General features: G+C 55.4%; 1 protein-coding gene across 2 annotated transcripts in view; it reads right to left on the bottom strand.

Annotated features, from left to right (window-relative positions):
* The window catches only part of PAX7 (paired box 7), a 94,530-nt gene that overhangs the window by 33,311 nt on the left and 49,061 nt on the right, over positions 1-12,158 (bottom strand). For both annotated transcript variants that reach the window (XM_070403147.1, XM_070403148.1), the window contains exons 5-7: positions 8,394-8,593; positions 2,501-2,666; positions 1,147-1,349 (exon numbers count right to left, since the gene is read on the bottom strand). In XM_070403147.1, the coding sequence (XP_070259248.1) occupies positions 1,147-1,349; positions 2,501-2,666; positions 8,394-8,593 (569 nt within the window). The remainder of the gene's footprint in view (positions 1-1,146; positions 1,350-2,500; positions 2,667-8,393; positions 8,594-12,158) is intronic.

Raw genomic sequence — 12,158 nt, 5'->3', positions numbered from 1 at the left:
ACATTAACTTGGCAATGGCAGGGGTGGGGGGATGGGACAGAGGACTAATGCTTCCTTGACCCTATGTGTGCCAGGCTCTGTGCCAGGTGCTCTGACCTATCAGCACGTGAGTGCGGAGGCACTTTTCTTAGGTTAGTGCCACTCCGCTTGACCACTCCTCTGTTTACCAGGGGATGAGCTGAAGCTCAAGGATGCTACCTTGCCTGACACCTGGGCGGAGGAGCTGGCTTCAGCCCCCTCCCAGTCTTCCCCTTTCTACTGCACTGTAGCTGCTCAGGTAAGTTTGTATAAGACCAGAGGGAGGTGTCTGAGAAGCGGGGAGGCAGCGTAAACCCGTCTTGGATTTAATCCCTTCCTCTGTGCACATCTATCCGAGAGCCTGCTGCGGCCACAAGAATGAACTCACCGCTTCCGCAAACTCACTAGAACTTCCAGCATCACCTCGTCCTCTTCCCCAAACCCACCGCTAACCACCATCAGCCTAGGCATTTAAAGTCAGTCCCGCGACTCCTAACAGCACCGCCAGGCAATGAGTGACTCAACCAGCAACCAATCACACGCGAGTGAACAGAGTTCTGAGACCCAACGGGAGTAGAGGGCCATGTAGCTCCCCCGGCCACATTCTCTCCACCAACAGGCCAGGGTCCTGCCTTGCATTGGAAGGCCACTCCTGTGAGAGGCGGGACATGGAGCACAGGAGGGAATCCAGGAAGGACTCCTGGTTCTAGAACAAGCCCCAACCACAGTCAAGTCCCCAGGAAATGTGCCCGGCTTCCACCAAGGCACTGGCTGAAAATGCCTGACGTTCGTGGCATGAACAGCCGTGAGGTGGGTGGTGGCCAGTCTCACAAGCTCTGCGTGGTCTGGGACCAGGAGCAAGTCTATAGCACAGTATCTGTTTGTTTCGGGGGGGTGGGGGGGAGGACAGGGAGGGGGACAAGAATTATGGAAACTTGTTATGCAAACCCTTTCTCTGTGTCCACCTGCTGGGCCACCCAGGCCTGCAGCTTGAGAAGATAGACCCAAGGTGAAGGAGCACGAACTTTCTCCCCAGGGAGCGCCAGCCTGTGTCACCCAGAGCCCTCGAAGGCTGGGCTGGTGGGCATCCGGCCATGGGGCCGTGGGCAGAGGGGCGAGGCCGCCTACCTGAGGAGACAGGCCGTTGCTGACGGGGTTCATGTGGTTGGAGGGCGCCGCTGCGTTCATGAAGCTGTCGGAGTAGCTGGAGAAGCTGTGGCGGGCTCCATAGGCGGAGCTGGTGTCCGCGGCTGCGGCGGCCACAGCCAGCCCCCCCTGGTGCATGGTGGACGGCGGGAGGGGCTGGGGCCGGTGCACGGTGCTGCCCCCATCTGTGGAGAGACCCAGGAGAGGGCTGAACAAGTGGCCTCGCCTGGAAGGGGGGCCTCCCAGGGAGGGAAAGAGCCTCCTGTTTGGAAAGCGAGCTGTGGGCCTCCTCCTCCCAGTGCCCATCCAGTGGAAAGGGGACAAGCTGGCTTCTGGGCAGGGCACTAGGGACTGGCCAATCTGGACAGACAGCCAACCAACTTGCCAGGCTGCCTCTAGGCAACTGCACCGGCCCTGCTGCCCAGCGCCTGGCACACATTGGGTGCTCGCTCAGTAACTCGTCTGGACTGAGTCAGGCCTCTGTTAACCTATCCAGGCATGTCCCGATAGCATGTTTTCGAGTAGCAGCCACCTGCCAGGTGCTTTTACAAATACTTAAGGGTATGACGCAAGACTATGGTTCCCATTTCATAGGTGAAGAAACTGAGGCTCGGTGGGGCTGGGGCACTTGTGCGAGGTGACAGGCTAGTGAGCAGTGTGGTCAAGGTTTGCACCGCTGTATCTGTTCCTAGCTGCTCGGCTGCAATTCTGCTCTGTCAGGGCCCCTCCGTGCAGCCTTCCAGCAGACGGGACCATCATCCTTGGCAAAGGTTTAGTTTCTCATCAAGAACCTGAGAAGTTTGCCTGCTTCTCTCCTCAGCCTCCAGAGCTCCAGCCTGCCAGCCCTTTAAGAGGAGGCTGCCGGGGCTTCATGAAGCAGATCTCAGGTAGTGGGATTCCTACTGTGTGCTGGCGGCGGGGGGGGGGGGGGGGGGTGGGGGGGGGCACAGAGGGCAAGGGGAGGGCAGAAGCGGAGACAGGATCCAAGGAGGGAGGGGAGGAACCTTTCTCCTCCTGCAAAGCTCACCTTCTCTTCTGCATCTTAATAAGAAGACCCAGGAGATTCCTGCGACTTAGCAGGTTGAGAAGCTCTGCTCTTAATGTGGACCTGGAGGTGACCTTGTTAATCCTCACTGGATGCTCCGTGGCAGAGCCAAGAAGTTCAAGGGCAGGACCTCACCTTTTTGTCTTAATAGTCTGCCCTTGTGGAAGCTGGCAAATGGTCATAACTATACAACCCTTGTTATTCCTTCTTTGTTAAGGAAGGAACAGGTGGGCGGAGGAGAGAGGGGCAAAGGGCATGGCTAAGATGCCAGGACGGGGCGCGGGCACTCACCTTGGGAAATGGTGGTGGTGGGGTAGGTGGAATCCGGCAGCTGGTAGGGGGGCAGCGTGGGCATGCCGGTGGGCGGAAAGCCCCCGGGCAGAAGGTGGTTGAACGCTGCCAGCTGATTGGCTCCTGCCTGCTTACGCCAACGCGCACGGCGGTTACTGAACCAGACCTGTGGGGTCGAGAGTGGAGAATGGAGTCCTCAGCCTGGCTCCTGGCGGAGAGCTGAGACTTAGCTAGAAAAAGTCTCCCCCCCCCCCCCCCCCCCCCGTCCCACACACCCAGCTCCCACCTCCTCCAGGAAGCCCCCAAGGGGGAAGCCACGCACCCAGAACCCACCAGAATTCAGGATGAGACCAGATGAAAACCAGTTCTTTGTCTGGAGCCTGAGGCCCCGCTTTGCTTCTCCGGCACAGGCCCCCTTGGCTGGGGAAACCACCTCCCACAGTCACGGGGGTTTGTGAAATAGGCATCAGTGGAAAACTAACCTAACATCTTTGCGACTCCCTTTCCCCCAAGCCCTGTGCTGGCGCTTCACCGGTCTGTCCGTGCACGGAACCACGAGCCATGTCCTCCTATTCCCATTGTACAGAAGGGAAAACGGAGGCTCACCGAGGTCAAATAACTTGCCAAGACCACACAGGTGGATCTAAGGTTCCAACTTAAATCAGCCTGACTTTCCAGAACCCACTTATCCAAACTTGCACAACAAGATCTGGGCTGGGCCAGAGAAAGAGAATGAGTGCTCCAAACAGGGGCTGCTCTAAGGGGGCCCATCTCTGCCTTTAAGCTTTGCACAGGCTGTTCCCTCTCTGACTCCTCAGCCTGCAGGCTCAGCTGAATCGTCTCCTCCGACTCCAATTCCTTAATCATGCCCGGAAGACAAATTCAAGCAGGTGCCGCCTTTTCTTGGAGGCCTCACATGTGCTTCCTCACAGTTTTCCTATTTACTGTGGGGTTTTTTTGACGATGCTTCTCTTTGTTCCTCAGGCTCCAGGTTCTGTGGGCAGAGGCCCTGCAGCCCTTGCTCAATGCTCACTGCTCCGTAGGTGCTCACCCAATACTTGTTGAATGAATGAATGAATGAATGAACGAACGAACAAACAAACAAGGGAAGAGAGGACTTAGCCGGGACTGGGGCCACAAGGCTCAATTGGGAGCCCCTCCTCGCAGGGTGAAGATCCCAACCTTCCCTGGCATAGGATCACTTAGACGCCCTGACCTCCAGACCACACCTGCTGATATGCCAGCTGGAAGAAGGGGTCTTATGTGTCCCTGGTATCGCTTGTCTTTTCTCCCAGGGGAGAAATGGGGGTCAGCTTTCTAAGCCGGTGAACAGAGCAGCCGGCTCTCACCAGCACAGGATTCACAGAGAAAGGAGTCGGGGCCGCTAAGTCAGGAGTGAAAACTGGCACCCAAATAAAACCGAAGTCCCGACTTCTCCCCTCCCCAGGGCACCGAGGGCTCCCGGGGCATCCTGTTACTGAGCTGAATATTTCATCTGGCCCCTTTCTCCATGCAGCGCAGATGAAAGGAACACCATGGGCAGACTTGGGTTCAAGTCCTAGCACAGCTGCCTATGAAGTGCGTCTTCAGGAAGTTACTGCTCTTCGCTAAATCTCAGGTTTCTCACCTGCCAACTGGGGAGACTAATCCTCCCTCCCTCCCTCCCAGGATTATGGTGAGGATGGTAAGGATAATGTATGTACAGTGTTGAGCATTGTGCCTGGCATCGAAGTGCATGAGACATGGGATCTAGTGCTGTGAAAAGATTTGGTTTAAGTTGCTAATTAGCGAGCCCCTCTAGAGCAGTGGTTCTCAACCTTCCTAATGCCGCGACCCTTTAATACAGTTCCTCATGTTGTGGTGACCCCCAATTTCACTGTTACAAATTGAACATAATTAAAGCATAGTGATGAATCACAAAAACAATATGTAATTACATATGTGTTTTCCGATGGTCTTAGGCGACCCCTGTGGAAGGGTTGTTCGACCCCCAAAGGGGTCGCGACCCACAGGTTGAGAACCGCTGCTCTAGAGTCTAGACCAGTGAAGGCGAACCTTTTGAGCTCAGCGTGTCAGCATTTTGAAAAACCATAACTTAACTCTGGTGCCATATCACATAGAAATTTTTTGATATTTGTAACCATAGTAAAACAAAGACTTATATTTTTGATATTTATTTTATATATTTAAATGCCATTTAACAAAGAAAAATCAACCAAAAAAATGAGTTCGCGTGTCACCTCTGACACGCATGTCATAGGTTCGCCATCACTGGGATAGACCCTCCAAAATTCGATTCAGCTTGGGGTGGCCTTGGGGTCTAGAAGAAGCACAGGCTCAGGGATCTTGGCAACAGGACACAGTAGATTGTTTGCCTCCAAGGAAGGTGTGTGCAAGGGTGGGGTCAGCCTCCAGCTGCTTAAAAATGAAGATTCCTCCAGAGGAGGTTACTGGCCCCCAGGCATGTGTCCTCCTGCCAGACACCCCGTTCCCCCACCGCCCCCCCCTTCACAGTGGCCGAGACAGGGGACTATCATAATGAACCCCACTTATGGCACTTACGTGTGCTGGCCACTTTGTGTGTGTGTGTGTGTGTGTGTGTTTCCATGTCATCATTTCATCCTCAGACCCTATTATTTCATCTCCACTTTGCAGATGAGGAACCTGAGAGCGAAGGGAGTAATTGATGGAGCTGGAATTCACACGGAGGCCTCTGTCTCTGAGACGACTCAATCACTCCACTATCCCACCCATCTCTCAGGGCACTGAGGGAAGATGGCATGAAAACTGGTTGCCAAAGGGAGGGGGTTTGGGGGGCTGGGTGAAAAGGTGAAGGGATTAAGAAATACAAATGGGCAGTTACAAAACAGTCCCGGGGACGTAAAGTTCAGCATAGGGAATAGAGTCCATAATATTGTAATAACTATGCATGGTGCCAGGTGGGGACTGAAAATATGGGAAAATTCTTTGTAAAGTATAGGACTGTCTAAGCACTATGCTGTACACTTGAAACTAATACAAAATAATATTGAGTGTAAACTGTAACTGAAAAATAAAATTTAAGTTAAAAAATGGCGTAAGATTGCAAAATCCCTGAGCCATAGACTCTTAGAATCAGACGCCGAGACCTCAAAAGTCTAGAGCAGCGGTTCTCAATCTGTGGGTCGCGATCCCTTTGGGGGTCGAACGACCCTTTTACAGGGGTCGCCTAAGACCATCAGAAAACACATATATAATTACATATTGTTTTTGTGATTAATCACTATGCTTTAATTATGTTCAATTTGTAACAGTGAAATTGGGGGTCACCACGACATAAGGAACTGTATTAAAGGGTTGCGGCATTAGGAAGGTTGAGAACCACTGGTCTAGAGCCATACAACCGAAGCAGTGCTCGAGTGGCTTCGAGCTCCTTGCCACACTACCCATAGCAGAAACCCTCTCTGGGGTCTCTGATAGACGGAATGTGGCACTGCTGCTTGATTGCTTCAGGTAACGGGGATCTCATCACCTCACAAGGCAGCCCTGATTGTCGGTCAGGATCCTAGAACTTTAAGGGGACCTTAGTGATCATTTTGTTAAATTCCTTTATTTATAGATGGAAAATTAAGTCTCAGGAAAGGAAATTGATTTGTTAAAGGTGCTGCCGCTGATCAGAGGCAGGAACCCAGGGGAACGTAGACCTGTGGCTCCCAGTCCTGTGCTCTCGTTTCTGCCGACCTTTATATGGGACTTGGGACATCTCCCTACTGGCCTGGTCCTACCCTGGGGGCCTCTCAGAGCAGAGCAGCCATGTCCTCCAAGTCTCCTCTTCTCCAGGCCAAATGTCCCATCATTCCTGTCTCCATTTCTGTTTGTTTTGTTTTGTTACCCTTTGTTCATTCTTTAAAAAAAAAAAAGCATTTCTTGTTCTGCCCTCTGCAGGGAAAGCTCTCAGGCTGGGAGCTCACAGTCTGAGGGGGACCCCACCCCGCCCTGCCCAGGGGGAGCCCAGAGTCTGATAGGGGAGTCAGCATGTGGAGGATGTCTGCCTGGGCCCCTCACTCTGGGTTTGTCTGTTCCCCTCTTCCCAGCCCCCTCCCTCCCGCCCTGGACCTTGAGTGACACCTGTTCCTGGGTCCCCTGGGCCAATAAAAGCACTGCCCTGACAGCCAGGGATTTTACAAGCAGCGGCCAGGCTTCAAGGTGGTGGGAAGCAGCCGTGGCCCCCAGACGTGGGAATGAGAAAGCACCGAGGAATGTGCCCCAGAACAGCTGCAGGAGGATCAGAGGGGAGGGAGGCCGAGGGGCAGGCTCGGGTATCACCCGGAGAGGAGGGGAGGCGATGAGATGAGCTGGCTGCTGCCGCCTGCCCTGCCCCTTGGGTCTCTCTCAAAGGCAGCCAAGCCCACCACCCCCCACCGCAGGAGTGGGGGTGGGGGGTGGGGGAAGGTACATTGGTTCCTGGAGTGGTTAAATGCCACTCTGCTTCTAGAACTTTCCCTATTGCTTTCAGATTCCAGCTCTGACTCCGTTTCTACTTCCTGGATGGTAAGAACCTGGTCTCTGGGGGGTCTCCAGGCCCAGCTCAGCCCCAATCCAGCTCTGTGCCTCTGGGCATGCCACTTCTCCCAGCCTCAGCTCCGGTACCCACAGCTTGGGGGTGACCACGCCAACCCTGACAAGGGGGTCTGAGGTTCCACCAGGTCATGCACGAGAAGCCCAAGCCCTGTGACTGCCACAAGGTGGGTGCCCAACAAAGGCTGGTTAGCCTCGGATGGAAGTGCCCCCAGGGAGCAGTTTGGGGTGACCCCTCTGCCGAACTGTACCCCCCATTCAGGGAGAAGACAGGCCAGGAATGGGTTCCCACGGGAGCTGTCCGTCATGACCTCCTCCTCCACCACCCAGCCTGAGCCCTCCCCGGCAGGCGGACACTCGCTGCACTCAGCGGCAAGCCCGACCCCACTACAGGCCTGCACCCCAGTAGGCTCTGCTCTCTCTGCACTCCCCCTCCTCCACCCCTGCTGGCTAGGGACCTGACACTCCAGGGCGTGAAGCAGGTGAGCCACCCTCTTCTGATGTTTCTAACCCACCAGGAACCCACCATGCCTGCCCAGTCTGCCTGCATGCTTCCCATAACGGGAAACTCATTACCCATCTTAGGAAGCTAGGCCTGTTCAGAAATTTTCCTCCAAACTACTTTCTCCCCTCATCAGAGATTTGGAGATTTTTGTTCTCTCTGAGCCCTCTCTTCTAGTTGAGCTACTGCCCTTCCTTCTTCTCTTCCTTCCTTCTTCCTCCCTCCCTCCTTTCCACCCTCTCTTTTTAAAAAAAATTTTTTTTTATTGATTTTTTTACAGAGAAGAGGGAGAAGGATAGAGTTAGAAACATCCATGAGAGAGAAACATTGATCAGCTGCCTCCTGCACACCCCCTCCTGGGGATGTGCCCGCAACCAAGGTACATGCCCTTGACTGGAATCGAACCTGGGACCCTTCAGGCCGCAGGCGGACGCTCTATCCACTGAGCCAAACCGGTTAGGGCCCTCTCTTTCTTCTTTTCTCTCTCCTTCCCTTTTCCTTTCTCCCTCCCTTGAGCTCTTCTCTTCCTCTGCCTCTTTCCCTCCATCCCTCCGCTCATCTTTTCTTTAAAGTATTTGTTGCCTGGAGAGATGTCAGCAGGCCTCGCCGCAGCTTCCGGCTTCCCCCTCCATCAGTCAGTCAGTCAGTCAACCAACGCTTGCTGCCCACTTCCTCTGCATCAATTGCTGGTGGCATCATTGGTCTACAGGGTCCTCAGACCACTTGCTCAGAACTCCCTGGGGGCCCAGTGAGCCCTCAGACCCTGGCCACCCCACTTCCTTCATTCCAGCCTCTGGGTTAGGGCCGCAGTGCCAACCCGAGACGCCTCCTCACCTGGACGCGCGCCTCAGTCAGCTTGGTCCTCTGTGCCAGCTCCTCGCGGGTGTAGATGTCCGGGTAGTGCGTCCTCTCGAAGGCCTTCTCCAGCTCCTCCAGCTGCTCCGCCGTGAACGTGGTCCGACTGCGGCGCTGCTTGCGCTTCAGAGGGAGGTCCGGTTCCGACTCCACGTCTGAGCCCTCGTCCAGCCGGTTCCCTACGGCCAGGCGAGAGGGAGGGAGAGGGCGGCCTGGTGAGGTGGAGGGGTGCGCTGGGCCCCGCTTCCAGCCCATCTCCGTACCGAGGGAGCATCCCCCTTGGAGCACCGGGCATTGCTTATCAGAAGGAAGAGCGGGAAGCGACCCCATGCCCAGCCCTGGGGGCCTGGCTCAACACTTTATGGCACAGTCATTCCCGAAAGACGAGACTCCCCTGCAGTCGGGCATTTCGGTGATTTCCACGGACAGGAAGGATGTGGTGACATAGGAGGCAGGGGGTGGTTTCATGATGAAGAACATGTGTCAACATTTCTAGAACCACATTCCCTGAAAACGAGATAACTTGGTGGCATATGAATGACCCCTGAATAATCCTGAAGGTAAGAAAAAGGGCAGCCCTGGCTTGTTTGGCTCCGTGGATAGAGCGTCGGCCTGCGGACTGAAGGATTCCAGGTTCAGTTCTGGTCAAGGGCACATACCTGGGTTGTGGGCTCAATCCCCACTGAGGGGCGTGCAGGAGGCAGCCAATCAATGATTCTCTCTCATCATTGATGTTTCTATCTCGATCCCTCTCCATTTCCCTCTGAAATCAATAAAAATATATTTTTAAAAAAAGAAAAAGGGCAGGTACAAGCAGGTGGGGGACACGTTATGGAACACTACAGTCCAAGATCAGCAGATGTTAACCTCCGGGTGGTGGAACTTTTGTTTTTCTTCTTTATATTTGTTTATAGTTTAGTATTTTTAAAATGACCATTTAAACAACAACATTATTGCATTTGGGGGAGAGATTGCAAAAATGGAGGAAAGGAGAGAGGCAGGAAGGGAGGGAGGGATGGAGGCAGCAAATGCAATAGTGTCCCGTCTCCACCCCTGTTCTTAACCCAATTGTTTCAAATGTTGGTTCAGTGAATAGGCCCAGGGTCCTCCCACGAGGGACAACCTCCCCACCTCCACCCCCACCCCCAATAACCTCATGCAGCCTCTTCGATGTCACCTGGAGGTGAGGGAAAGGCATCCAGGCAGAGGGGGAGAGCGTGTGCAAAGGCCTAGTGTGTCGAAGGGCACGAGGGGTCGTGCTCTCATGGAGCAGTGCCCTTCCACCTGCATGCCACCCCTCCGTCCTGCTGCCTTGGCCACTGGACGGTCATGCCTGCTTTTGATCTGTCACTGCCAGGCTGTCCCTGATTGTGACAATAAGGGAACCACAGGCAAGGGAGCCCTCCCTTCATCGTGGCGGGCCTCGTTCCTAAAGGCAGAGACTGGGGTTGGATCCATCCCCCTCATCCGCCCTTTCCCAGCTGCCTGTCAACCCATCACTGAGAGGCGGCCACAGGGGGCACAGCTGGCAGCCGGGGCACCTTCCCCAGCACGTCTGGGGCTCAGAGCCAAAGACAACTAATCGCAAGGATTCGTTTCCTGAAACTCACTGCGTAGCCTCAGTTTTCTGACAGTGGCGAGGAGAGGGGGCCCTCGGGGCCTTGGAAGGAGGTGCAGGGAGCGGCAGGCAGGCAGGGAGGAGGCCCGCCCGCTGGTGAACGGGGCACCGGACTCCCCCCTCCAGTGGGCACCCAGGAGCTGAGTGAGAAGGACCGGTGGCTCTGTTCTCGGAGGCATCCCAGTCTGACTCAGCCTCAGTTCCGTCCAGAGCCACGCTGTCCAGCAACGCCGCGATGGGGGACGCTCGGTCCTGCGTGCTTCCACGTGGTGGTATCGGCCACGCGGAACAAGCACTGGACACGTGTCTAGTGCAACTGAAGAACTGAATGTTTCCTGTTATTTCACTTTCATTCACATTTACGCAGCCAGGTGTGGCTGGTGGCTACACACAGGACAGTACACATTTAACACTGCTGTTCTCTCTTTCTGACAAGGAGAGGACCCGCCTCTAGTAGAACTAACAACATTGTTTTCATGGTTCCCACTGATGTACAGGACATGATACTCACTTTCCAATCATGAGAGCATTTGTTTCCTTGAATTCCGTTGTTTAAGGTGCTTTCGTATAAAGAAAATTTTTAAGGAAAGAGTAGAACAGGCCCTGGGGCTGTACCCAAAAGCATGAATGCAGTTAGCAACTGACCGGCCGCGGGATGCGTTCAAGGTGCTTCCGACACTGCCCTGCCCAGCCTCAGTGCCCACGCAGGCCCCGTGCGCATCCAATGCCCTGGCCCTCCAAACTCCGGCAGCTTTCTAGACTCACCGTGGAGTCTGAGTCTCCTTCCTCCTCATCTCCCTGCTCCTCCCACCCCTTGTTCAGCACAGATCTGGGGTCTCCGGGGGCCCAGAGAGCTGCCCAGACCAAAACCAGACTGGGGAAGGCAAAGGAGGGCCCTCAGGCCTCTGTGGGTTGAAAGGCTCCTCTAGGATGCTGACGGTTGCCATAACAACTCTCTGGATGCTGAGTGGAGAGAGCAAGGCTCTGTCCCACGAGCCAGAGATGGAGAGAGGCCGAAGGGACCTGGACTCTGTGACTCCAGGCCTCCGCCCTGGCCCAGCCCAGGGAAGACAGCCTTCTTGGTCTGTGCCAGCTGCACAGCTGGGCTGGGCTACTGGCGCTTTTACAAAGAGGGGGAAAGGCTCAGAGAGGTTCAGTAACTTGATGGAGGCCACACAGCCTGTAAGTCCATGCTCACTCCTGGAGAAGGAAGGGGAAGAAGGATAGATTGGGGGGACTTGGGGCGCCGTCTGGGGCAGCTCTGGTCTAGTCAGGAGTCCTGGTCTGGGAGGCCTGACACCCGGATGCTGGGCTCTGTCTCCCCCTCACTGTGTGGCCTGGGATCAGTGGCTTCCCCGCTGGACCCCGGTTTTCCCAGTTGTGAAAATGAAGAGGATGATACATGCCGGCGGGCCCCACGGGGCTGCTGGGAGAATGGAATGACATGTAGACTGCGGGGATCGTCGGGAGCCGTAGCAGGGCACGCACATGAAGGATGCTGCTGGTGGTGGTGGTGGTGATGGTGATGGTGATTGCAGAAAGGGTAGAGGGTGGGTGCAGGACCAAAGCAGCCTGAGAGAGGGGGGCTCACTTGCAAAGAGCCCTGATGCCACCCCGCCCTCGCTCCAGTTTCCCCAATGATGCTCTCCCCGCCTCTGGAACCCATTAGTCTCAGAGTTAAATTAATCAACAGGATTAGGTGGACTTGGCCACAGAGAGGCCCCGATGGCTGGGGCTGAGTCCTCCACGCAGCAAAAGCCCGGGCAGCTGGCACAGGGAGGGGCTGTGGGCGAGGGGACATGGGAGCGCATTCATTAAAGGGAAGCTGCACAGAGGCGGGCAGGGGAGCAGCGTCCTGGCCAGCTGCAGCCCTGTCTCCTGCCTCCAGCAGCTGTGCGACGGGAAGATTCGAGGAGGCGGGACAGGCTGGTGCTGGAGATAGGACCCCCACCCCACCCCCACCCCCGAAAGAGAGGGATATGGGGAGGGACCCTCCTGGGTTCCGGGTCCTCTCTCTGCTTAGGGATGCGGGGAGTCCCATACAGAGCAAGGAAGAAAACCAGCCCCACCGTGGGGCTCTCCCAACCTTTTGGGGGGGAAACAGCCTCTGTCTTAGGAAGCTCCCC

The sequence above is a fragment of the Myotis yumanensis genome, unplaced genomic scaffold, assembly GCF_028538775.1.
Source record: "Myotis yumanensis isolate MYYU_CA2020_CCGP unplaced genomic scaffold, mMyoYum1.0.hap1 SCAF_2, whole genome shotgun sequence".
Taxonomy (NCBI): domain Eukaryota; kingdom Metazoa; phylum Chordata; class Mammalia; order Chiroptera; family Vespertilionidae; genus Myotis; species Myotis yumanensis.
The sequence above is the reverse complement of the archived record's forward strand: the minus strand, read 5'-3'. Positions and strand labels throughout refer to the sequence as shown.